This window comes from Penicillium subrubescens (assembly GCF_028828155.1).
Source record: "Penicillium subrubescens strain IBT 31985 chromosome Unknown utg000007l_segment0_segment0, whole genome shotgun sequence".
NCBI classification, from domain to species: Eukaryota; Fungi; Ascomycota; class Eurotiomycetes; order Eurotiales; family Aspergillaceae; genus Penicillium; species Penicillium subrubescens.
The window spans coordinates 3,202,994-3,227,930 of record NW_026643157.1 but is presented as its reverse complement, the minus strand read 5'-3'; the positions used below and the strand labels follow the sequence as shown (position 1 = coordinate 3,227,930).

Genomic DNA, 24,937 nt, shown 5'->3' with positions numbered 1-24,937 from the left:
GCATCACCATCCCACCCCATTTTTCACTCTCTAACACCGTCAAAAAGACTATTCAAAACTAGAATCAATAAAATATCAGCGCCTAAGATAAAAAAAAATATTACCCAAAAGAAATCTCTGAAAAAAAAGAGCTCCCCGCCTAGGGGTGTGCCCGGCCGTCCGTGGAGCCCCAAGCGTCAACACTGGCCCAGTACTTTTTTCTTCTTTAGTTTGCCCTTTCCTCCAGGGCACATCAGTGGTTCACCAATTTATGGTGGATACCAAACAGGCCATCTGGGGGGGGAGTTGATTGTTTGACCTTAAACATGGTCATAACCTCTGTTTGACCTCTGTTTGTTATAATTGACTTGCCTCTTTTGTACAAGCCCACCCCAGTAAGCAAACCCCTCACCACTGTTCCCCACCGTCCCCCGCCGTTCCCCAAGCCTCTCTATCTAGACCGAAGAATCAATACCGAGGATATCCTGATCAACACAGCTGAGTCTCAACATGTCCCACGTTGTAGTAGGACTAGCAGAAGCTGCAGATCTACCATCAATCGGTACTATACACGCTCGCGCCTTTCATCCGACAAGAGAATGGCACCGCAGGATCTTTCCCGAATCCATCGCGCCATGGTGGGAAAAGAGATACAGCATGGAAATTGCAGATTCCAACTGCTATGTTCTCAAGATCTCATCGTCAGACTCTGCAACTCCAACTCCAGCTCCAGTTCTAGGCCTACTCTCCCTCCGCAAATACGACGCCAACGAAAAAGGAGCCGGGCGATGGGCCTCTTATCCCCCACCACCAGAAGTTGACAAAGAATCCTACGATGCCATGCTCAAATCGATGATCGAGTATCGCGAGAGATTCATGCTTGGACGGGTCCATCTTTGTATTGATCTTTTTGGGGTCGATCATGAGTACCAGGGCCGTGGAATGGGGAAAATGCTCCTGGCGAAGGCGTGCGAAATCGCGGATCGAGAGAAGCTGGATGTTTTTGTTGAGGCTAATGAGTTTGCGGAATCCTTTTATCATGATTTTGGGTTTGAGACGGAAGGGAGGATTGAGATGCCTCTTGATGGTGTGACGCAGTGCTTTCTTGTGAGGAAATCCAGGTGATGGATTTCAATCTGGCAGTATTGCTAGGGTATTTTCAATCCTAACGGAGATTCCCTTCTCCTTAGCGGATTTTCCCCGCGGAGATCTCCTGAGCCAGAATGTTTGCTGGGCGCCCCCTTGGTCTATAAAGGCCTTGATAGACCCAATTTCCCCTTGTTCCTCTAGATATTTTAGGTTTTCCACGCATAATTCCTTCTGTTTCCTATCTCTGCTTCCTACTTCCTATATTTAGGCACAGAGTACACCCTCAAGCCCCAGCAGAAAGGATTCATATACAGGAGATTACGTTCTTCAAGATCATGACCTCTTTACTACCAAGCAGACTGTCAGATCGACGATGACAAGATAGCTACTATCTGGTGATATCACTTGATGACTCCACCTATGAATGCTCGCTCTCTTGGATATCTTCAATCTCCAAGGTAATGTGGGCATTGCGGGATCTTGCCAAATAGATAAACGAGGTGGGCTGGCCTTGGTTTCAGAAGACCGTATTGGGTCTTTCGCGTGATAACGAGGGAGCAGAGTCAAAATTGGGTCGTCGAGGTTCCAGAGTCAAGCCTGGGGATTATGCGGTCTAGCTTTTCAAAGCTAAGCAGTCCTTCAGTGTGACTCGCTCCTGGGTGACACTGTTCACTTGCAAGCTCCTACTATGTCATAGCAAGTTTCTCACGTCCTCGCCGAGTCCACGCGTGCTAACCTCCCTACCTCCAAAGCTTCTTCTTCACCTCCTCGAACCTTCCCCGAGTATCCGACAGGTATCAAGCGGTCCTCCACTACGGAGTATGACGTGGTTTGCAGTGCGATGGGCTCGCTTTGGCGAGATTTCCCTACGTCACGCTCCTCTCCCATCGCGACTACAAGACATGCTTGATCCAGATGTCGAACCTGCGAGACCCTACTGGGACCACCGGAAGAGCGAGGCTCGTCTTGCACAATCCTTCATCGGATAGACTGATAGACCGATGAAGGAGTTTCATACTGCTGATTGTACCCTGACGCCGCAGCAACGCCGTTCTCAATTTCAGGCGAAATTTGATCGGCACGTTGATATTGATGTAATTGCCAACAAGGATCCCTCGGTGGCCTTCGGCGATATGCCTGAATTCACTCGGGTATCGAAGGACTCGTGGCATTACAAGTTCTGTGAAACGAAGGTCAAGATAGATCTTCACAAGCCCCCGCCCCCCCAACCACCACTCAGGATCATCTGGGCCAAGGGTCTCCCGTGGTTTGTCGTCTACAAGGCTTTCTAAGTCTTGTGCGGATCATGGAACACTTTGTTTGGAGGGGGAAGAAGTCAGTCTAGATGAGTGAGGCTACAAAAAATCTTGCTCCTGGTCGCAGGACAGTATGGACGGTAACCTGTACCCTGGGAGCCGGCGCCCTTTCTTGCAACACCCAGTAAGCCTATGTCGCTTGCAAGACAACTATATTACATGAATTTGAGAAGAGGCTTCGCGGAAAAGAGAGAGAAAATGGATGAGAAGGTCCAGGAAATTGAAGGCTTGCTGGGTGCGGTCCAGAAAGATGCTCTAGATAAGAGTGATTAAACCATGTCTGGTTGGTCCGCTTCTCTGGTTGATAGATTCACACTTTTGAAATTCTACTGTACTAGTAGCATTCTCCTAAAAGTCGTGCTGCAGGATGTTGTAGGGAGCTATGTGCTGCCCACCTAAGAGTCGTAATTGGGGGATAGTAATGAACATCTAGTCGACGCGCGCGCTTGAAAAGCTCGCCTGTAAAGCAAATCGCGGCTATGGCACTATACCCGGCCGGTATCTACTCAAGGTATTCACTACTGTATGAGGACATTATTAGAGCTTCGTGACAGCGACAATGGATGGGCAGAAGACCGTGTTATGACTACAGCTCGAGAGGGCGAAGATAATTATGACCGGAACCTGATTTTGATTGACTGCGACTTTTAATTCCCAACCATGCACCGGCCCCAGAAAGCAAAGGGCAAAAAGAACTATGTACTGATCTATAAAGATGTGCACAAGAAAGACATGACATGACCTGGAAGTCGGCGGCGATAGAATTGAGACACCACAGACAAGCCCAAAACTCAACAAGATTACCGCTTGCCTGCGCGTCCCCTCTTCTCTCGCTCGTACTCGTTGGCCGCACGACCCTCCTCGCTTTGAATCTCTGCAATAAGTCTCTTGTACTTCTTCTCGTACTCGGCATCGCGCTCCTTCTTCTCGCGCAGCTTCTCGCGGGCAACGAAGCTGGCATCCTTGCGCAGCTCGCGCATAGCACCCTTCTTTTCGCGCTTGTACTCGGCCTTGAGGCGGTTGGCCTCGGCACGCTCGCGGTCTGGATCGTAGTGCTTGTCCGGGTTGAAGTTCTCCTCGAATTTGGGGATGGCAGACTTGATGGCCAGGGGGCGGTGGTTGTGAAGGAGCAGTGGACGGCGGGCAAGGCTGGCACGGGCGAGATGAGCATCGATCTTGTCCAGAGTGGACTGGAGAGGGTCTCGGGCGGCTGCAAAGACCTTGCTCTTGAAGGATTGGCGGAGGTGGTTCAGAACAGCGCGGACGGGGGTGAAGATCTCGACGAAGGCGGATTTTTCGGCCCACAAATCAGAAGCAGTGTCGAGGAGGGAGACGAAGGCGGCGACAAGAGAAATCTTAAGGTCTTCTTCAGCCTGAGAATCGGAAGTTGTGGCACAGACATCTCGGAACCGCAGTTTGCGCGGTGTGACCTTCTTGACCGGCGCAAGCTTGACTGATTGCTGGGACTTTCTGAGGGGGAAAGACATATTCCTAGCAGTAAGCTCCGTGGGAGCCAAGTTGCAAAGAGCATTAAGAACATAGTTGATGAACTCGGGCATATAGCGCTTCGCAATAGTCTGATACTGAAGACACAAGCTTGTGGCAAAGGCACCAGTCACAAAGTCAGAAGTGCCGTTGGGCGAACACTGGCCCAAGAATCGAGCAAGGCACAGATGCGCGGGAGTAGCAACGGCATGGAAGTGATCAGATGTTGGGAAGACCGTAGAAACGCCAGTCAGAACAACAAGATCACCAGGAAGAAGGCTGAGCGGCCGATCCTCTGAGATCTCGCGGAGACGAGCACGGAAGGCCATGGCCACATTGATGGGGTGAGTCTTGGCCAGCGAGTGAACGTGACGCAGGATGTTCTCAATAATAGCGAAGGAAGGCTCCTCGCTCTCATTGGCCATGTAGGAAACATGCTCGACAAGAATCTCAGCAAATCTGCCCAACTTAGCCTTGTTGTCGGCATGAAGACGGGGGTGGTGCAAAGCACGAATGCGCTGAATGACAGTCGGCAGATCCTGGGTAGGGACATCCTTGGTAATCTCAAGGAACTCCTCATGATTACCTGGGCAAGGATAGGTGAAGGCCAATTTTCCATCAGCGGTCTGATTGACTTGCACCGCTGTTGATGCAGCAGCACTGCTTGCTGCGGGTAACGTCATTCCGTTGATAAGCTCGTCTTCCTCCTCCGATTCCTCGGCATCATCCTCGTCTGAGAGCTCCTCCTCTTCGATGTCACTTCCGTCCAAAGACAGACTAACATTTGATCGCGTCTCAACAAGGTCATCGTCAATGACGAAATCATCCTCGTCCTCAACGGCGAGTTCGGGCCGGGGCTCGTAGGAAGTCGTGTGAAGTCCAAAAGCAGCCGCATCGTCAACTTCAGACTCCTCATCATCTTCATCGCCCTGGAAGAAAGAGTCCTTGTCGCTTTCCTCTTCCTCCTCGTCGCTAAGCTGCTCACCGCGCATTCTGCGCTGTCGGTCTTCCTCCAACTTCTTCAACCGTTTAGCCTCCTCTTCTACCTTCTCCTCCTCCGTCTTTGTGCGGTCCGTGGGTTGTGACCGCTTGTCGAAAGTCAATTGTTTGAGGCGTTGATCGTATTCCTTCTCTGTGTCCTTGCCTTCCGGGATTTGGAGCATGGCTGCGCGCTCTGGGTTCATGGTGTCCAAATCTTGCTTAACCGGCTCCGGTTTAGCTGGTGCCTTCATGCCACGCAAGGCCTCGAAGAGATCTGGCAGCTCTTGGTCGAGTTCGTCGCGAAGATCGTCGTCATCCTCCTTGGCCTTCTGTCGCTCAGCCTTGTGGAACTTGGACTTGGCGATGACTTCCTTCATAACTTCGGCCTTGGACTTCTTGCGTTCTGGTTGATCCTCGCCATCCTCTCCAAAATCGATAAAGTCTTCCGCATCTTCATCATCCTCACCGAAGCGTTTCCGTTTCCGTGAGGCTTCTTCGTCGGACTCGGCACCCTCCAAATCACCGGCATCAAAGTCGTCTACCGTCATACCATCCACGATCGTACCATCCAAAGTCAAGGACTGACCCATATGCGTCAATTGGAACTCTTCTTCGTCTTCTTCGAGGTTGAACATCGATTCCTTGCGCATCTTCTTCTGGCTTTCTCTCGCGAATCGTTCGGCGGCTCGTTCTTCGGGCGTCATGGTCGGATCGTTTTCACCAAATCGGCGATCGACAAGACCACCGACTTTGTTACGGCTGTTCATTTCCTGCAAAAGAGTTGCGCGGCGCTAGCAGAGAAAGTTGGTTAGAATCCTCCTAGCATACTTGCATTCAAATAGTAACAAGCTCACCCTCTCTTCTCCCAATGACTTCGTAACACCTGGACGGCGCCCAGTAGCCTTTTTAGAATTATCATCGCGTGTAGTGGTCTCAAACTTGCTCCTAGTCGCAGTTGGGCGGATCTCAAAAGGATTGAACCGGTCTCGAATGGCTTGCAATGCAGCATTGCGCTGGTTGCGATTCTGCGCACCAACACCAGATTTCGCATTTTGGCGTTTCTGCTTTTTAGATTGTTGGGGACCAACGACCCCACTCTCTCGGAGTGAAGCCTTCAACTGCTTCAGCTGAGAGGGCGGCATTGTTTGTCGTGACGAGCGTGAACTGAGTGGAGTTTTTTTCGTGACTGCCAAACTTTCCCACTCCGCCCGGAAAAAAATAGTCTCACCGCCCTCGGGGATTTCGATTCTGCCATCATCTCCGCATCCCCAACACCGACCTCGATATCCACCATGGCTCCTCTCTCTGGAGATGGAGTGCTATGGCTTTGCCTTGGTAGGAATGATCGGAACGAGCTCTTTGGTCTAAATACTGATTCTACCAGGTTTCACCCTCGTTTTTGCCGTTCGTGGCATCATCGAGGACCTTCGTCATGTCGTTGGCCTGACCGAGATTAAGCATCTTGAGAAGGAAGACAAGATAATCAGTGAAGGAACAGAGGATGGTGAGTGCTTTCTTCGATCTCATCTCTTATTCATCCAATACTAATACCTTTGCAGTCCTTAAGCTGGACACTCTTCTGACCCTTTCTGAGAACACGAGCTATGACCTCCGATCCGCGTACGAGATACTCTCACCCACATTACATCATTATCGCCGCTAATGGTAGCAGGGCTTTACGCATCATCTCAGAGAGGTCGCTCAGAGAAAATACACGCGACTTGATTTTGGAAGACCTGGCACACAAAAACAAGATACCGCGAGACAGAGCGCTGACGGCTCTCTACTATCTTGTCTCAGACCGAGCTCGTATGTTACACACTCCAACACCCAAGAAGAGCCCCATGCTAATTCCTTCTAGTAAACAAGAACACCGCGTGCTCCTATCTGCAAGACCTCGAGACGTTTACCGCCCTGATCACTTGTCTATGCAACTTCCTCGACGAGCACACCGAACCATGGTCCGCGACTATCTCGCCCATCCTGCCCAAGACCAGACCTCTCGGAGAGAACAAAGCTATTGAGATACTATGGATCCTCTTGCCGGGCAATGTCTCCACCGCGCTGGAAGCAGGGATAGTCAGCCGATGGCTGACTAACTATCCATTTCCATGCGCAGTTGACAAGGACCGAAAGGATGATGTGGTGCTTCTCGTGAAAGCCTGGTGGTCTGACGACGAAACAATGAGTAATATCTTTGAGGTTTTGACCAGCCATCGTGAGGGCAATAAGCAACTCCGAAAGTACGGTCTGAATGGCCCGATCCCAGAAGACGAGGATGACAACGAGGATGATCCCGAGCACGACGACGACCAGCACGAGGAGCATGAGCATGGTCATGGGTATGACGATGAGCACACCGACGGCCAAGACGATGTCGACTACGGTGACCATGTCGAGCATGAACATGAGCATGAGCATGGATATGAGGACGAGCTTGACGACGACCAAGACGATGTCGATGACGATGACTACGATATGGTCACGGATCCTGACATTCGTATGGTGGGCGGAGAAGACACGGCTGGTCCAGATTTCTATGTTCCCTCGCGGTTCCAATTCAGTGCCCAAGACCAAGCCTTGCGCCGCCGCCGGAGAGAAGCCATGGTTCTTAGTGAAGGAGGTCACCCCTTAGGCCATGAGGACATTATCCAGCGACCGATCCTGGATGACTGATTTGGCGTGGATGGCCTTTCTGTTTGATTCTTTACTGCGGTGATACTCTGCTGCAGGAGCGCGATACCCCTTGCCTAGTATGGGCTACCCTATTATGGGAAATATGGTTGATAGGAATTCAACACATACAATGAAACTTCATGAATTATTGAAAATAAACTAGGTCATAGTCCCATCCACGCGGATTTGGCAAGATGGTCGGTCTTCTTCCGACTATTCTTAACCATGCCAAAGGATTTAAGATCAGACAACGCGCCGTAGAACAGGGACATGATCATGCGATCATCGCAAGTGTTGCCCTGGTCGCCCTCAAATACTCCGTAGAAAGCCTGCCACAAGTCGTGAATGTTGACCAAAGCCCCGGATTCGAGATAGAGCTGATAAAGAATCGCAGTAGCAGGCTGCTTGGCGGAAATCCTGGCGCCGCTTGCATCTGTCGAGGAAATAAGGTAGTCAAAAGGATTGGCCAATGCACGTTCCAGAGCGAATCGTGGTCGGGGTGTAAAGTTTTCTTTCAAGGGGTTGCGCAGGTCGAACAAGAAAGCTTCGTGCATGAACAGCTCCTGTGGCTGGATCAATGTCTCTGTGAGGTATTCTTGCAATGCACCGACCAGTCGATCGACAATCCGAGTGTACTCGATGTCTTGCTCGGATAGGTTGGCTTTTCCTTTGCTGAGTAGAATCCTTTGCTGGACAACCGTAGTTTTCACCACAGAGCTGTTGATGTTGTATTCACTTCGTAGAGGTTCGAACTCTGCATTTGCCTCGACTAATGTCGCAAAATCGGCTCGGATATCTTCGAGAGCTAGGACGGCAGGAAGTGTCTTGGGCAAAGAGTCGAGCAGGAGACCCAGCTTTTCGGAGTCGAAAGTCCTCACTGTCGCTAGCATGTCATCGGCCACCTGGGAGTCATTCAGCTCGCCAGAGAGGGCGCGAACAGAAAGATCAGAGACATTGGTCTTCTTTGAGCCTTGTTGCGTGTGCTGGATGCAGGTATGGATGACAAGAACAGCCTGGAATATTTGTTGCATGCTTTGCTGGCCCGCGCTAACATGACTGAGCGCCTCCTGAAGCAGGTATTCATCGTTTTCTAGCAAACTCCGTACATCATCGGGAGACCCCGCCTCTAGTAAATCTTCGCAAAACCTGTCACCACGGTTAGATTGGAAACCCAGATCGGCGAAGGAAAAGGCACTAACATGCGGAATGATGGCAGATGTCTAATGGCCTCACATAGTCTGGGTTGAGAAAGCGTAGCTGGCGCTGGATTTCCCAACAGCACCGCGAGCGGGTTCGCGAAGAAATGTGACATATACGCATACTAGACATAGTCAGCAACGGAACCTAGACAACTACCTGGGGCCAATTTACCTTGACCATGCGACTGAAAGCTTCAGGTGTTTGAAAATAGTCATGCGTCTTTTCCAGAAGAGTGCTAGTGACATTGCGGCCCAGCCACAGCTTTCCCTGTGGGTCGGTCTGGAGCGATTCATAGATACGGTCGACACAGTTCCCTGCTTCTTGGACTTCGAAATGCTTGCCTTGAAGCAAAGAAACACATGCACGAGGCAAACGACCTTCAAACAGCTCGACGGAGGTCGAAATACCGAGAAGAACTGTGAATGGAATGCGATCAAGCCAGGACCTAGTATCGCATTAGTGTGACATTGAGCCAGCTGAGCGAGGATTGCTGTTCTTACTTGAAAAGTGACAAAAGATCCATCAATAGACCTGGGTCAAAGGCTTCACTGTCTCGAAGTGCAAGAACCAGCTTTTTCGTGCCCTTTCTTTGAACGTAGTCGTTAAGAAGGTCCAGGTCATATCCAAGCAGTCGAGGTCCCTTAGGAGGAAGTCAGTAATAGTCCAGCAAATAATTCTCAGCCGAGAACTTACCGCCCGATCGGTCAAGAACTTCTGGTATCCATCATTTCCCTCGGTATTTGTGATCGCGGCTCGAATGATATTCTTCAAGGATGACTTCAAATTAGGAGCATCACCGGACTCCAGCACCACAACACCGCCTTCGCCACTGGCTAGTAATTGATCGTTGAGACGAGAGAGCAATCTGCTCAGGGAGGAAACATTGGATCCGACTGTCACCAGACCTGTAGGGATACATCCGTTGCATCTAGCAGACCAAGTTAGATTCCACCTTGTAGTGCTTCGTCGGGGGAGAGCGTACGTTTCAGGAGAGTTTTCTCTCACAAAAGAGAGCACATCGGCCAATACTCCGGCGTCAACATCTTCAAGAATAGCCTAGGTATTGACTATCAGCAACAATTTGCAGACTAAGGCGAATGATTCGCACCTGAATCTTATGCTCCTGTGCCGACCAAAGCTGTTTGTAGGTTTCGTGTCGCAATTGCGATGACTCGGCATTTTCTTCTCCATTCAACAATGGCACAAAGCATTGGACATCGGATCTCTGTCCTTGATTGTTGGTAGAGGAGACCTTGCGTCGTTTCGAGGGTCGCTCGCCGGTAGCTTTCCCAGGTTTTACGGGTTGGTAGATGTAGACACCCTTGAAATAGTTAGTGAGTCGACATTTTCACCTCCAGACATAGCCAAAAACAAATCACAACATACCTGGTTCTGCGACCTGTCCCTGGACAAGTCCAGCGCATCCTCGAGGCCTTCAGGATCCATTGCTGGTTGCAATTGACAAAGTCGCGTCAAGGGCGGATGACTTCACGTTCGGAGGCGGAAGGCGCTAAACCCGAACAGGGGCATTAATGGTTTTCCGATCTTCAACTTTCGACAACTACCCCAAACTCCTTCAAATCCCCCCATGAACAACTCCATATGCTCCGCCAGGCTGTTCGAGGAGGAGCTCGATGGTGCCATGCGGTCCACAGCCCGTCGATTTCCCGGCGCGCCTTTAGCGCTGTGAATGCGCGTCGTCTCGACTTCGGCGGACCGAACGATAAGGTCAACTTTTACGAACAAGAAAGTCCCACGAGCAAGACCGCGCGGAAGGTCGATCCGGAGGCGGAAGATAAAGAGGAGCGGAATGAAGTTCATACCGAGCTTTCGAAGCTCCAGGAGGAGTTGAAGATACTGGAAAAGGGTCCGTTTACGCCCGACGGCGAATTTATCCAGAGTTTACCGGAGGAGGACCGGAAGATTGCTCTCGAGGCTCTACGGAAATATGAAGCAGAGCGAGGGCCGGCTCAGCCACAGCTATCATTGGACGATGTGTTTGACGAGGAGCTGGATAACATGCTGAAGGATGAATTCGAGGGCCTTGCGAACGAACAAGAGAATTGGCAGGACACTGTTAGGGACCGACGAAAGCTGGCGGCTCGGAAGGCGTCGCAGCAACACCTTGCAGATCCAGGATCTCAAGCCTACTCTACAAGATTCAACGTGTCCCTGCGACGTTATACCGGGAAGACAACAGACGAGCGCGCGAGGCAAGAGCTTTGGAAGTCATACCGCCGATGCAAGCAAAATGTTCCGGGGTTCCTGGAATCACTTACGCCAGCCATGATAAATTCAATCTGGGAGTCACAAGTCGCTGCGCAATCGACAAAGTCCACACGGTCCAGACACCTCCAAACCCTCGCCGAAGACATGAAATCGGTTGGAAGACCTCTCGCCATCCCCCAAATACTCTCCTATATCGAAGCTCTACACGAAGGCGGTGCCATCGGCCAGGCGTTGGAACAATGGGAGGCGTATCAAGCGGAACTGTCGCAGAAGAAGGAAGACCTTGAGGAGTACTGGATGCTGGGCGTCCGACTCTTTGCGGCCGAGAACAACCCACAACGCGCTCAAGATATTGCATTGGCATTCCTTGCGAACGACAGATCTCGCCAACCCCGTGTTCTTATCCCAGTTATCACTGCATGGAGCAAGATGCCCGGGAAAGAAGCCGAGGTGAAGGCCTGGGCACTGTATCTGCAACTCAAGACCTTCCTCGGGCCAGACATGACTATGGAGGACTATGATCGAGTTAGCATTGGTCTCCTCACGGCTGGTCGGTCAGATGCCGCCGTTGCTGTTTTTAAAGATATGATGGTGACAGGCCAAGATCCAGCAAATGATTCAACAGCCCTATACCAAGCAGCTCTTGGACTAGCGGGAAGCCTTCAGGCGTCTAGCATCGATGAGCACGCCGTGAACAAGGTGTCATTGTCTGCTCTGACGATGCTACCCCGCCGATTCCATAACCGGTTCTTCTACGCTAGTTGGATGAAGAAGCTCATCGGAATGGGTGAGGTTGACTCGGCCGCAATGGTCATTGAGCTCATGTACGAGCGCGGCGTGAAGCCAGATTCCAAGCATCTCAACGGTGTCATGGCCGGCTGGCTTCGTGAAGGCAACGCATCTGCCAGAGACAAAGCAGAGCGACTGGGTTGGTCCATGATCCAACACCGAATCGACGCCGTGTGGAAACGATACCAGCCCGTCGAGGTATCTCCACAAATCCAGATTCAGCACCAAGCGATAGAATCAGGCCGTATACCCAAGTTCCTGCAGCGAGAAGTGCCTCCGGCAAGCATTGAGACTTTCTCCATTCTTCTCCTCCATTACACCCGCCGCGGCGACGACGATATGGTCAAGTATCTCGCCAAATGTCTCGGCGACGCACACATCCAACCAAACTCCTATTTCATGAACCATCTCCTCTATGCCGAACTCCGCAAACAAGATATCCGATCTCTCTGGAACAAATTCGAGACGATGACTACAAGCATCCGGCCAGACCTCGAAACTTTCGCATGCCTCTGGGACTGTGCAAAGCTGCAATATGACCGTGGACGCACTGCCTTCGACGCTGGGTTCCCCTCGGCACGAAAACTATTCTCACACATGGTGCAATGGTACTCGCAGCTTTCTCCGCGAGCACAGAAGAGCACCACCGAGCAATTCTCCAAGGATTTATACGACCAAATCATCCGCTGCTTCTGTCTATCCAAAGATCTTCCAGGTACACTCGTCGCACTCCACTCCATGCATGCGGCCTTCAACTACGCTCCCGACGACGCCACCGCCCGTATGATTGTCCTACAAGTTGCACGTCTCGCAGGTGTCCCCGCCGACACACCGAAACGTCGTCTCCGCCGGCTCTCCTCCACACCCCGGAGTAAAGAGAATATCGGCCAAGTCAGCCAGCTGTTAGAGATGCTGGGCGAACGCAAGTCATTAGCTCTCAAAGCGCAGGGCTTGAGTATCGAACAACTTGATCCTCATGAGAAACAGCAGTATCAGCTCGAGGTCATGGCTAGTTTACTGCGTATTGTGCTCAGTCGGACGGAAGGGTTAGATCCCGTCCAGATTGAGACGAAGCTTGCGCAGGCTGCTGCTGAGATGCATGTGGAAGGGATTAATTTAGGGTCTCCTCTCGGTGTGGATGATAGCAAGTTGCTCTAGCTCTGGAGCTGTTGACTTGTTTTGGTCATGTTGTTGTGTTGTGTTGTGTTGTGTTGCATGGCATGGTCTGGCGTTCAAGGATTGTTTTCTCCTCTTTATAGCCCTGTGGTAAATCCTCAGGGCCTGTATATTACTTCCCAGCTCTTTGCTATTTAGATTGGGGAATTGTACAATGTTACTTTCAGACAATACTTACACTGCAAGGTCATCGAATAAGAGTCTGCCAGTATTTCTATACGAAAATCCATCCAAGAAACGAAAAAAAAAACGCCATTCTGGATGAGCCCAATGAATTGGAAACAAATGCTAATCCAACCCGAAACCCAAGAAAACATAATTTTACAAGCAAAAGATCATCTATTTCTTGCCCTTCCCCTTCTTCTTCTTCCCACCTCCACCACCAGAAGCCGGACTACCAGGGCTATTCACCGACGGATCCGCCTCAACCAACACCGCATCATCATCACTCCCCTGCACCGAAGTCGCCTTCGCCGGCGTCGTCACAGGCACCGCCTCATTAACCTTAGCCGGCGTAGCAGGCGTCTGGGCAGAAGTCGACCCCCCCTCCTCCTTCTCCTCATTCAACTCCTTCATAAACCCCTCCTGAATACTAGTCTTCTTCTTATCCCACCACTCCCGCTCCTCAGCAACCTTCTCTTGATGCTCCGCAACCCTCGCCCGATAAAGATCATTATTCAACATCTCATTCGCAGACTGGAAAATAATCTGTCCCCAACCGGGCGCGTAGGCATTAGCCTCGGCGACCACGTCGCGAACCTCGTCTTCCATTTCTTTCTCCGCGCGCAGGAAGCGCTGCCACAGGTCGTCGCCTACGCTGCCGCGCTGCAGGAGCACTGATAGAGCTTGCTTCTGGGAGCGGAGCGTCATGACGCGGCGGATGTCTTCTGTTGCGCGGCGGAGGAGGGCGGCTTTGAGGACGGACTCCGGGACGGCGGGGGTCTTTTTCTCGTTTTGGGAGGTTGGGTCGAGGTGCATGAGGGAGAAGTAGATGTCGCGTTGGAGGTGTGCGGGGAACCATGCTTCCAGGGTAGCGGATTTTTCTGTAGAAGGGGGAGTGGTTAGTTTCATTGATTAAGGAAGTGACACGTTGTGCGGGTATATCATGGGTATTGGAGGGTGGAGGATGGGAATGGTTTCGAGGTAATACGTACGAGCCTTGCGCTTCCGGTAAAGAGAAGAGAATGTAGCGAGAGAGCCGATTAGCACGCCTAGGTAGGCGAGTGGCACGGTGAGACTGAGCCAGTCCACCATTGTTGCGGTGCGGGTGTTTGTGTGGATGCGCGGTAGGGAGAGGCGATAGTGAGAAGGGTGGCGATGCCGAAAGAAAAAGATGTGTGATTTAGTAATTCAAGCTCCGGTCATGATCCAGGAATTGAGACCAGGGAGCAAGGTCGGGAGAGAATAGGAGTAGTTGGGGGAAGTGGGAAAGTCGGAGTGAGTATCAAAGGGCAAAGGGCAGGTGCATCAGGCGCCGTGGCCGCAAAGGCCAGGTGTTTAGTGGGTCGACGTCACATGTTCCGCCTCCATCGAAGTATGAGCAACTCAGGGTCCTCGACTCTACAAAGAATACGAATTATACAGAAGATCATGTTAAATCGAAATGTCTGAATTCCCTACATGTACGGGACTATTGAATCCCTTCCTATCTCGCTTGAAATACTCTCACATATTGCCCTTATCAATACAAAAAAGAAAAGAAAAGAGACAGAATGGGTAGAAACCATGAACAGGGCAAACACCCTGGAAAAACCATAAAATTGCGCCACAAATAACCCAGAAACCATATCTGGACAATGACCTCAGCTGGAACGAAACATATTAACATGAAATCTGAAAATGAATAAAAGAAAGTTGCATCATATTAGCCCCATCCCATTACACCGAGAAGCTAGGGTTCTCCAGCTGGATCTTCGTGTTTTGGCTGATGGCTCCGATCTCCTGGACGGACTGCATGTCCTCCAACACGGCATTGAAAGTTTCGGTGACGCCCATAGCAACATTTGTCCGATTCCAATCACCCCGCTGGCGCCACACAAAGTCCATGAGACAGGTGTTCACCTGCTCCAGTTGCTCGACAGAGCAGCCACTAGTCTGCAATGCCAGCTGTTTGTGGAGATGCTCGACATACTCGAGGTCGAGGTCGAGCTCGGGTGTGGGCTTGGAAGCACGGGCGTCAAACAACGGCGGCTGAGGTTTCAGATGGGACTGGCTTCCGCTGAGGGGACCACTTTCCTCGGCGTGCCCCAGTGCCTGATATTCTCGAGGCCGGGGAGATGGCTGGCTGCTTCCACCTTGCTGGGTGTCGGGCAGATGCTCTTCCTGCTGCGGATCACGATCAGGATACTGGTGGAGATCTGGGAATTCATCCCGCGATCCATGCAGACTCTGCGTGTGGTCATGCACTGAGTGCCCGGGACCAGATGACTTCTTGTCGGAAGTGGTCTGTGTTGTAGATGCCTCGTTGGTGTAGTCTCCAGGCTGAGACCCGGCTACCATGGGGGTTACTACCCCAGTCTGGGAGAAGCTGGACATACCAGACTCCCGACGCATCTGCTGAGACGGCGCAGTGTGCGAATATGGTGGCTTCGGCTGTGCAGACGGCCCAAAGGAGCTGACTTGTGTGTCTTTGCTGCCAGAGTGGTCCTCCGAGTTGGTCATGAAAATATCGCCGTCACCATCACCGTGAGAGCCATTACTTTGACCGTGAGGTGCGGGCTCGTTCAGGTCGGAACCGCCCCCGTTATGATAGCCATTGCCATTGGCGAAGCTGACATTTGCGAGGCCGTGTCGAGTAGGAGTGACCGGACGCTCATCGCCATCAGGCTTGAACAAGCCACCCGGGTTGGAAGAGTGATCATTAGGTCCACCGGCGGTGCCAGGGCGGGACATGGCTGCCTCCGCCTCTTCCTGAAGTCTAAGCGCACGCTCAGTAGCCTCCTTTTCACGGGCCAACTCGCGCAGGTACACATTCTCGCACTCCGCTACAAGAGCTGGTTCCGCTTGTTCAATAGTAGAAATATCCACTTCGACATTGGACAGCAGCTCATTGGCCCTCAGTAGCCGCTCTTGTTCACCAAGAGTACGGGCATCCTTGGCAATGCGCTTAATATCAGCCAGGAAATCAGATGGGCGTTTGTAGAACCCATTAGACAGGCGCTTCTCCATGGTGACAATTTCCATGTTGTAGTAAAACTTGCCAGTCATAACTTCACGAAGGCCAGGTGCGCCGTGTTTGTCGTATGCTTTCTCATATGGCCGGTGGCTCAATGGATCAGGAGGCAGATCACTCGTAACAATGTTGGGATCTTCCTCCTCCCAGAGGTATCGAATTTGGGATTCATCGACAACACCCTGGCGGAATCGCTTGTACTTCTTAATCTGGTCCATGATGGGCTGGATACGAATCTTCAGTAGGTTGAGTGTGTGATGATCCTTCTTCTTCTGAGCTTTACGCTCCTTCTTGGAGACTGGAATATCGGCCTTGGGGGGCGGAGGTGGTGCGACTTCCAACTCTTCCAGCTGTCGCTTCTTGCGGTTTTCCGGGTCCGGGAAATCGGAGGGCGCTGTTTTGATGTACTCGATGAGCTTACTGAAGAACTCAGAGCGAGCTTGTTGACCAGGGGCTGCAAGGTCGTAGAGATTCTTCTTGGAGAATCCGAACAGCTTGTGTACTAGAGCAGCATCAATGTCATCTCCCGTTGACTCGAGAACTCCAAGCAGCAACACGGGGTCTGTAGGCGGTACAGATCGCAGCAAACCCATGAACGTGGAAATGACTGCTGGTCCAACGGTCTCGAACCACGTTTGAATATTCGGAATGTAGATGACACTGGGCTTGTGGCGCTTGACCTCCGCGAACAGTTGGATAACAGTGGCCTCGGGTGACCGGGTAGAGTCGCTGAGGAGAGTTGGCAGATCGAAGGCCTGAACATGCAGACCCTCGAAATGGTGCAAAAGAGCAGCCGCAAGATATTGCTGACCCATACCATGGCCACCCCGAAGAAGCAGACGCGGCCGGAAAACGCGAGACCGATCAAATTCCTGCATAATCTGCTCTCGCTTGAAACCATTCCCATCGTCGGGTTCCTCGAACTGAGCTTCCTCGAGCGCAGTCAGACGTTTTCGCTGGGGAAGGATTTCGGCCAGCGAGGTCTCAATCTCGAGCAATTGCTGGCGGAGCAGAGGTTCGACGTTTTGAGGTAGAGCAGTTGCCCCCGAAGATGTAGATCGCTCGGATGAAGGAACCATCTTCTTGATTGCGATCATAAAGTCCTTGGGAGTGACGTCAATGTTTTTTGGGTCAATCACCAGCTTCTTATCAGACTTATAGATCTGAGGGTATCTCCTCTGGACGGCATTGAGGGCGGCCTCGGTGCAAAGGGCTCGCAAGTCCGCACCACCATAGCCCTTGGTGATCTTGGCGAGTTCATCTTTAATGTCGCTGGGGAGGGGGGGATCCCATCCCTTGGTGTGAATATCAAGGATAGCCCGTCGACCCTCGTTATTTGGAAGCGGGAAGTAGAACTCGCGATCGAAACGACCAGGACGACGGAGCGCGGGGTCAACCGAGTCGGGTCTGTTGGTAGCACCGATGACAATGACTTGACCACGGCCATCCATACCATCCATCAGAGCCAGCAGGGTCGACACGATGGAGGCATGGATTTGCTCCTGCTTACTTGATCGCACGGGAGCGAGACCTATACACACTCATTAGCAAATGAATTTGAAGCTAAACCAGCGAAATCATTCTTACCATCAATCTCATCAAAGAAGATAATACTCGGCTGTGTCTTGCGAGCTTCTTCAAAGAGAAGCCGAAGTTGACGCTCAGCTTCACCAACCCATTTACTCAATGCATCTGCACCCTTTCGCATGTAGAAAGTCACCTTGCGACCTTCGGCACTGACACTGTTTGCCAGAGCTCTAGCCAAAAGCGTCTTACCCGTACCAGGAGGACCATGGAACAGGACACCGCGAGGAGGCACGATATGGAACCGTTGGAAAATTTCGGGATACAACAGCGGGAGAGAAACCATCTCCTTCAACTGGTCGATATGACCTTGCAAACCTCCCACGCTGTCAAAGTTGACATTAACGTCAACTCCCAGAGGGTCTGCGTCTGCCAATGCCTGCCTGTCCTTGACTTTGCCAAAGTTGGCAGGCGTTCCAGAGGTATTCTGAGCGGGATCGGCGGAGTGGGTTTGGGGAACAAGCCCGCCGGGGACAAGTCCAGCAGGCTTAGCTTGGTGCATGCCTTCATCATCACTGCTGTCACTTTCAACACCACCAGTTGCAGCAGGTGCACCAGGTGGAGCCAGGATAGCAGATGGGCCACCACCGCCGAAAGGTCCATATGTCGGGAAAAGAGTTCGCTGCCAGCCGCCACCACCTCCGCCGCGTCCACGGCGGGAGGGAGACTCCGTGACAAAGTCATTCTCAACATCTTCAATAGGTAGAAGGTGCTCGGGTCGAATCAGGCGGTAATCAACTTCCTTGCGACTGCGGCGTGGCTTCTCCGAAATGATTTCATGAATAGCGCGGCGTTTCGATCGGCCACCTCGCAGGTCATGAAGTTCCTCGGCAAGCTCATCGGCAACTTCTGAATGACCGCGGGATTGGGTAGCGCGCTTACGCAGACCAGGACGACGACCAACGGCGCTGCTGTCTTCTCCATCGTCGTCGCGGGTCTGGCTAGCCTTGCGCGGCGAATGGGCAGACTCGGCAGAATCAGAGGCATCGTCGTTGGATCCCTCTTCTTCGGGTTCGAAATCGCTTTCTTCGTCTTGTGTTTTGCGCTGAGAAGAGGGCTTCTTGCGGCCGGAGCGACGGGGCTGAGCGTCTTCAGACGGTTCAGCCTCCCCGGCTCCATCGTGATCGGTGTTTCGAGTGACTCGACTTCGTCGTCGAGTAGTGGGGATCTCGTCGTCCTCATCATCGTCGTCCTCGTTCTTTGCATCGCCGATCTCGGACTCGGGAACAACACCTTCATTGGCCATTTCAACATCGTCGCCATCATTTGCAATGATAGTGTCGCCTTCGGGAGCTTCCGGGGGGACATCGCTTTCCAGAATCTCCAAGGATGCTTGAATCTCGGTAGTTTCGACGGATTCCTCGTGAATCACGGGTGCCTTAAAGGCTCGACTATTGTGGCGGCGTTGCATACCAGTCTCAGGACTGACGGTACCTCGTTCGACGGTCTCCATATGATGCCCCGAGTTGGTCAGCGCGTACATATCCTCGGAAGCACCGCGAGTCCGGCGAGTAATGCGTCGAGTCATGAGGTCAGGCTGGGAGAGGATCTCAGGTCGAATCTTCAAAGTGACGACTGTAGCTTTCTTCGGCGGAGGAGACGAAATTTCCGGTCCCTCGCCGTCTTCGTCATCCCCAAATGACTCCTCCTCGTCAGATGGCTCTTGATAGGTCTTCTTGGTCTGGGTGGTTCGGCGACGCGCCGTTCCTCGCGCATTTCGTGGGACACTCGGGTCGTCCAAGTCTTCTTCGGACTCTTCCAAGGAAAGCTCATCACTTAGACTAGCATCGTCCGAAACAATGTCGTCAGAACCACGGCGGCGCTTCTTTGTGTGCCGCGACTTCTTCTTGGGACTCGACTGGGATTTGCGGTTAGGGCGTCGGGATAGACGGTCGGATCCTGCACTCCAGTCTTCGTCGGCGGAGTCGGACGCATTCACGATCTCCTCGAGGGAGCGCTTGGCACCGCCGCGAGCCATGATGATGGCGAGGGGGATGGATTATGGGCGGTCACTGAAAGACAAACAGATGTGTCAGCGAGCAAGCACAAACAAAAAGCGGATGGCAGCCCAAAGAAGGACTGAAAAGCTGTATAAAGGCTAGGGCTAGATGTGATGGCGTCGCAAATGGATCCAAGATCCGGCGCCAGGACGCAAACCGGGGGAGCTTACAAACGACAAAACAAAGTCTTCGACCAGCGATGACAGAATGTGAATAGAGATGCCGGTACGCGACCCAGTTCTCGAGCAAAAAGAAGAGACACGAGCGCCTTTCACGACAATTGCTGATCAACGGGGGAGCCGTGGTCGGCGACGGGAGCAATGGTGGAGCGCAAACTGGATTGTGTTGAGAAGGGTCACCCACGGACTCGAAGTGGACGCGTGGGGAAAACAGGGAAAGATGAAAGGAAAGATCACACTAATAGAGAGGCGCGCAACATGAACGAAGGTGGAGTTGCCAGGCAGCCAGAGAGTCCGAGTGGTGATCTTCTTTGTGTGCTTCCAACAACACGAGTTAGAAGGGCCCGGGAAGGGACTCGCGCTGCCTGAGAGAGCAGCGTTCAGGCACCAGCCACAGGGGCTCCTTCCGCAGCCGCCAATTGTGGCGCACCACGGGTTAGTCATGACGCACGTGCCACCATCGTCAAGGTGGATGAAGGCAGTTCACCCTCGATGGCCACGCCGATTTCAGACACCCCCAGAATCACACCTGGGGATTATTTGGAGAGGCTTCAATCGTCTGGAAAATACATTTTGTGACCAATCAAGTCCCGGCTGGGGTGTTTTGAGCCCTGGAACGCCATGGAAGCGTGGAGAGACCGGTGGTGAAAGGAGGTGTCAGAAGGCAGTCAGGGACAACGAGAAGCGCAACTGGAAGCCTTCTGTCATTTGGGTTGTGGCTCCCTTCCTTTGGCTGCCCGCCAGAATTCAACCGGACCTGATATCATGTGATGGCTGACTCAGCAGGGTGGCCGGGGTTACTATTCCCTACTGCAACTTAACTCATCTATTCAATGTTGTTTAAGAACTCCGAACTCTAATATACATTGTACAAGAGGCATGACTACTTGAATAGACTGGTTTGATAGGGCTCGATATTAATTTTCATCAATCTTAATCAATTGCTCGTCGGTGACGCTTTCATTCATCCTCGGCGATATATTCAAGCCACACACGACGAGTACATACGCAGGTCGACCCCATTGATAATGTTAGCGTGGTACTTCCCACCATTCTTTATGATTAATACCGTCTTTTTAACCGCCTTCCTAAAAGGGATTAGAGCAATACCGCATGTTTCAACCCCTTCCACCTACCCACCTAGCTTCCTACCGTAATATTGTATCAAGATGGTTTAATTACAGGAAGTCGCAATAAAACGGTGGCAGAATATTAGTCATGAGGAAGGGGTGGAAGTATCGCGCTAACATTATCAATGGGGTCGACCTGCGTACACAACCCATAATCAACGGCAGCCCAAAGCCACTAAAATCTCTCCTAAATTACTATATCCCCATGATTAACTCATCTTTAGCAACAAAATAATCTAAAATTCCAATTCAACCTCCAAATTTCCCATATCACCATCTAGCGAACAACTTACCAACACCCAGCATCACCAAGCCAAGTACCGACGCTAAACCGCTTTCAGCAGCTCCAGACTACGCCCACCGCGAACCTACCCGCAACGAAATTCCAGCCAGGTGCCATCAAGATATACAACATCCATTCAATCACTCCCCCTAAAACAAACACAAAATGCTATTCAAGCAATCAACCCGACACCTCGCGCTCGCGACGCGTATCTCATCACCCATTCTATCTGCTATTCCCAGGCGATCATTCACATCAACGCCTGCACAGCTTAACTCGGCGCAGGCGCAGCAGCCGAGCTCGTACAGGCAGGGGGTAAGTATCCTTCCCTTCTTATCCTAGTTTTTCCCTTCAATAGGAATTGTCTGAGGTTTAGTTTGGTGCTGATACCCTCGCTAGATGTCCAACTACAAAACCTTCATGGGAGCCTTCGGTAAGGTTTTCCTGGGTGCTGTGCTCACGTACCAGATCATTTACTGGACGTGGCTGAAGCTGGAGACGGATGAGTCTAGAGTTGAGAAGAATGGTATTGCACCCCCAATTGAGACTTGTGTGTTTGTATTGTTGTTCATGCTGACTTGAGGTCCAGAGGAAATGGCTACCCTGGAGAAGAAGGCTCGGGAGTTGGCGGCTGCCAAGCAGAAGTGATTTATGTATCTTGGGTCATAGGAGTTTTGCTGGCATTTGTACGATAGTTGATTCTACTTACTCAAGGAAGAGACTTATTTCAATCATTTGGAACTGGGTTTTGCTCGTGATTCCTTCTGACTATGGTTAGTCTACTGTCGCTCTCTAAGAACAGGGAGTCAACGGTGTCGGAGTTCAAGTTCTCAATTCTTGGTAAAACAAACCAAGCTCGAATCTATCATTCCATTGTACAGAATATTCATTATGCATGCAACGAGCACTAGTATAACGGACCAACAAGAAGCCCCAGGCCACATCCAGGCCTGAATGGTACTATCCAGAGGAGTACTTGCGTTTCCGCCCATTACTCCTCTCAGACCCCTGCCCCTGCCCCATCTCAATCTTACTTCCCACCTCACCACTAACACCACCACTCTCCACCCTCAACAAACACCAATCCCTCCCCCTCTCCCCCTTCTTAAAATGCTCCACATCAATATGATTAAACCTCTCATCCAACGCCGCCGCCCCAGACCCGCTCAAACCCACACCCCGACAACAAAACCCGCACCAAAACTGCGACTGTTCCGCCAGATCAAGTCGACTACCCTGCACAGCAGTCTTGACCTTGGTTTTCGGGACGCGGTGGGTCTGGTGTAGATGTTGTGCGAAGGTTTCTTCGCGGTAGAAGATGCGTTCGCAGGGGGCGGATTTGGGGGCGTCGTGGAATGTGCAGAGCCAGCTGGGGAGGTGGAGGTGTTGGGAGGTTTCGTGGCGTTTCCAGTCTGCTTTGCTGCCGAAGGATTTGGCGCAGTGGGGGAATGTGCAGCCGTAGGGGCGTTCGTGGCGTTTTTGGTGTTTTCTAGAGGGTAGGGATCGTTAGATTAGATGGATGGAGAGGGTGATGAAGGGGAAGGGGTGGTTGGCGGGGGACTTACTTCATCTCGCAGCGGAGACGGGTGCGTTTGGAGCACACGTCGCACTGGAACCAATCTTGTTTCTCGTCGTTGGGTTCAGGTGCTACCGAGGATGTATCGTCCGAGAGACGCTCCAGTGCCGCGGAGAGCACTTTTTGCAGCATTTGGCGCTGTGGTTTGGAAAGCGTAGTATTATCAGGCTCGATTTCAATTCCTTCGTCGCTGTGTTGGCTGGACCTTCGTCCGCGGTTATTCATCATTTTGGTTATGGCGTTGATGAGGTTGTCTGCTGCATCTGCAACGAAGGTTTCTGACTTGATGTTGCCGCGTTCTGTCGTTGAGTCACGATTATCGTTGGTGAGTGAGGCGAGGGTTCCCAGAGGAGGTATCTCGGGTTGTGTATTGTGGTATTGAGGAGGCTTGGGTGTTGCAGAGCGAGACGGTGGAATGTCTACGTTATCCTCTTGGGTGTCGCCAGAGATAACTGAATCTAGATCCATTTCATGGGTGGAATCAAGATCCTGCTGTGTCTCATTCAGGAGATCATCTTGGGAAGCGGTATCATCGGGGATTTGACCCGGTTGCCCTGTGAGGTTCTCATACCAGTCCATAGACCTGTGCATGTGTCAGTATTGAGAACACGCAAGAGTAACATGACAAAGATAGGCACTTACTTCTTGAGAAGGGCATCTGCGTCTTCGCCATGATGCATACGACCCAGATGCTGCTTAAAGTTGTCCAGTCGCGGCCATCTCTTGCTGGGCCGAGGGCAGTTATTTCCAAAGCAGAGATACATCATCTTAGGCCCGCGTTCAGGCTCTTTATTGTGAACGCATTTCTTGTGGCGGGCCAAGTCGTTGATCGTGCCGAAGCCTTCCTTCCGAGGGCAGTTAGGTTCATCACACTTGAACAGTTTACGATGACGGGCCTCGTGTTTTCTAGAACCCGGGATTAGTATTGAATCATTCACGATCCAACAGACGAAGATCGGGCAGGTTTGTGTATGTATACCTCTTATCGGACGGACACTTGCCCACCCAGGTGCAAGCAGGATGATCACACTTGACCGACTCAAACGGAGAGTCATCAATACCACGAGCAAAAATTGGAGGTCCCACATAGGCCTGATTAAACATGGCAAGGGACTCCCCAAAGCCTTGCTCCTTCGGCCCGATCTGCGGACTCGACATCGAGTCCACGCCATAGGAAGAGGTCACCACCGAATGCGTCGCACAACTGGTACTCCCATAACCAGAGTCCCCCGAATGAAAACTACCCATATACTGACTTCCATTTTCCGACGGGGTCCGATAATGATGTTTGGCGTAGCCTGGCTCACGATCCCCGACCGCCATGTTCATATGCGACATGGGCGACGGGTTCGGCACGCCGGTGACCTGCAGCGGACTCCATGCATCCTGGTCTGCGGTCAGACGTGAGGGATGGTAGTACGAGCGATAGAAATCGTGGGGCTCGGCGGGGGAGGATGTTGTTGATGCCGATGGCCAGCCCATGAAAGCGGGTTGATGGCGGGGTTCGATGGATCCCAAGTCCAGTTCGAGTAGTGGATGATGTGGAGTCGAGTCCAGAGTCAGACCTGACTGACGGCATTCTGTCAGATCTGGATGTGAATATGAAACGTCCTGGCTGGCCATGATACCGTGTAGCACGTCGGTCGGGTCAGTCCAGTTTAGTTGGGGATCCTGGATGGAAAAGATTAGAGTAAGATGGCGTGATTTCAAGTCAGAGAGCCGCAGGGAGCACGAACCTCCATGCTGTGGCTGATGGCTGAGGAAAGGAGGGGGGAACCCGAAGTCAATAAAGAAAGTGATAAGTGTTCAGACCAGCTGAGGCTTATTGTCGTATAAAGTGGGTAATTTGAAGAGGATATAAGATATAAGCTATAAGCTATGAGGTAGAGAGAGGGTCGAGGGATAAAAAGGGTTAGAGTAATGGATCCACGGGAGAGATGAACCGTGGTAACTTGACGAGTTGTGAAGTATACAACCCACAAGTATATGGAGCAGAGCACTTTATTCAAGCACACCACAAAACTCGAACTCTTCATGAAACGGAAGGAAGAAAAAAGGTGTGAGTTCCACAAAGCAAAAAAATTCACTCCTCC

At 51.7% G+C, this 24,937-nt stretch overlaps 10 protein-coding genes across 10 annotated transcripts; 5 read left to right on the top strand and 5 right to left on the bottom strand.

Annotated features, from left to right (window-relative positions):
• Window positions 1-489: 489 nt before the first annotated feature.
• Window positions 490-1,104, top strand: N7473_010938 (GNAT family N-acetyltransferase; the record flags this gene model as incomplete). The annotated part of the gene is made up of 1 exon (XM_057156877.1): window positions 490-1,104. The coding sequence occupies one exon, from the start codon at window positions 490-492 to the stop codon at window positions 1,102-1,104; it is 615 nt and encodes a 204-aa protein (XP_057005532.1).
• A 965-nt stretch (window positions 1,105-2,069) lies between these two features.
• On the top strand, window positions 2,070-2,360 carry N7473_010937 (uncharacterized protein; the record flags this gene model as incomplete). The annotated part of the gene is made up of 1 exon (XM_057156876.1): window positions 2,070-2,360. The coding sequence occupies one exon, from the start codon at window positions 2,070-2,072 to the stop codon at window positions 2,358-2,360; it is 291 nt and encodes a 96-aa protein (XP_057005531.1).
• Window positions 2,361-3,184: 824 nt separating this feature from the next.
• Window positions 3,185-5,992, bottom strand: N7473_010936 (snoRNA-binding rRNA-processing protein NOP14; the record flags this gene model as incomplete). Its single annotated transcript, XM_057156875.1, has 2 exons — window positions 3,185-5,641; window positions 5,705-5,992. The coding sequence occupies 2 exons, from the start codon at window positions 5,990-5,992 to the stop codon at window positions 3,185-3,187; spliced, it is 2,745 nt and encodes a 914-aa protein (XP_057005530.1).
• A 150-nt stretch (window positions 5,993-6,142) lies between these two features.
• Window positions 6,143-7,526, top strand: N7473_010935 (uncharacterized protein; the record flags this gene model as incomplete). The annotated part of the gene is made up of 5 exons (XM_057156874.1): window positions 6,143-6,185; window positions 6,235-6,354; window positions 6,410-6,470; window positions 6,523-6,659; window positions 6,712-7,526. 5 exons carry the CDS (start codon window positions 6,143-6,145, stop codon window positions 7,524-7,526), a joined length of 1,176 nt encoding a protein of 391 aa, XP_057005529.1.
• Window positions 7,527-7,663: 137 nt separating this feature from the next.
• Window positions 7,664-10,172, bottom strand: N7473_010934 (uncharacterized protein; the record flags this gene model as incomplete). The annotated part of the gene is made up of 8 exons (XM_057156873.1): window positions 7,664-8,672; window positions 8,726-8,847; window positions 8,898-9,171; window positions 9,227-9,366; window positions 9,420-9,654; window positions 9,709-9,782; window positions 9,835-10,047; window positions 10,113-10,172. The coding sequence occupies 8 exons, from the start codon at window positions 10,170-10,172 to the stop codon at window positions 7,691-7,693; spliced, it is 2,100 nt and encodes a 699-aa protein (XP_057005528.1). The 3' UTR covers window positions 7,664-7,690.
• Window positions 10,173-10,328: 156 nt separating this feature from the next.
• On the top strand, window positions 10,329-12,902 carry N7473_010933 (pentatricopeptide repeat protein; the record flags this gene model as incomplete). The annotated part of the gene is made up of 1 exon (XM_057156872.1): window positions 10,329-12,902. The coding sequence occupies one exon, from the start codon at window positions 10,329-10,331 to the stop codon at window positions 12,900-12,902; it is 2,574 nt and encodes an 857-aa protein (XP_057005527.1).
• Window positions 12,903-13,259: 357 nt separating this feature from the next.
• N7473_010932 (Sec63 complex subunit SEC66) lies at window positions 13,260-14,174 on the bottom strand (the record flags this gene model as incomplete). Its single annotated transcript, XM_057156871.1, has 2 exons — window positions 13,260-13,963; window positions 14,075-14,174. The coding sequence occupies 2 exons, from the start codon at window positions 14,172-14,174 to the stop codon at window positions 13,260-13,262; spliced, it is 804 nt and encodes a 267-aa protein (XP_057005526.1).
• Window positions 14,175-14,798: 624 nt separating this feature from the next.
• N7473_010931 (chromatin segregase YTA7) lies at window positions 14,799-19,654 on the bottom strand (the record flags this gene model as incomplete). The annotated part of the gene is made up of 2 exons (XM_057156870.1): window positions 14,799-17,623; window positions 17,680-19,654. 2 exons carry the CDS (start codon window positions 19,652-19,654, stop codon window positions 14,799-14,801), a joined length of 4,800 nt encoding a protein of 1,599 aa, XP_057005525.1.
• A 1,779-nt stretch (window positions 19,655-21,433) lies between these two features.
• Window positions 21,434-21,916, top strand: N7473_010930 (uncharacterized protein; the record flags this gene model as incomplete). The annotated part of the gene is made up of 3 exons (XM_057156869.1): window positions 21,434-21,583; window positions 21,668-21,794; window positions 21,858-21,916. 3 exons carry the CDS (start codon window positions 21,434-21,436, stop codon window positions 21,914-21,916), a joined length of 336 nt encoding a protein of 111 aa, XP_057005524.1.
• A 312-nt stretch (window positions 21,917-22,228) lies between these two features.
• N7473_010929 (putative C2H2 finger domain protein) lies at window positions 22,229-24,586 on the bottom strand (the record flags this gene model as incomplete). The annotated part of the gene is made up of 5 exons (XM_057156868.1): window positions 22,229-22,757; window positions 22,834-23,427; window positions 23,487-23,750; window positions 23,824-24,515; window positions 24,581-24,586. 5 exons carry the CDS (start codon window positions 24,584-24,586, stop codon window positions 22,229-22,231), a joined length of 2,085 nt encoding a protein of 694 aa, XP_057005523.1.
• Between the last annotated feature and the right edge of the window lie 351 nt (window positions 24,587-24,937).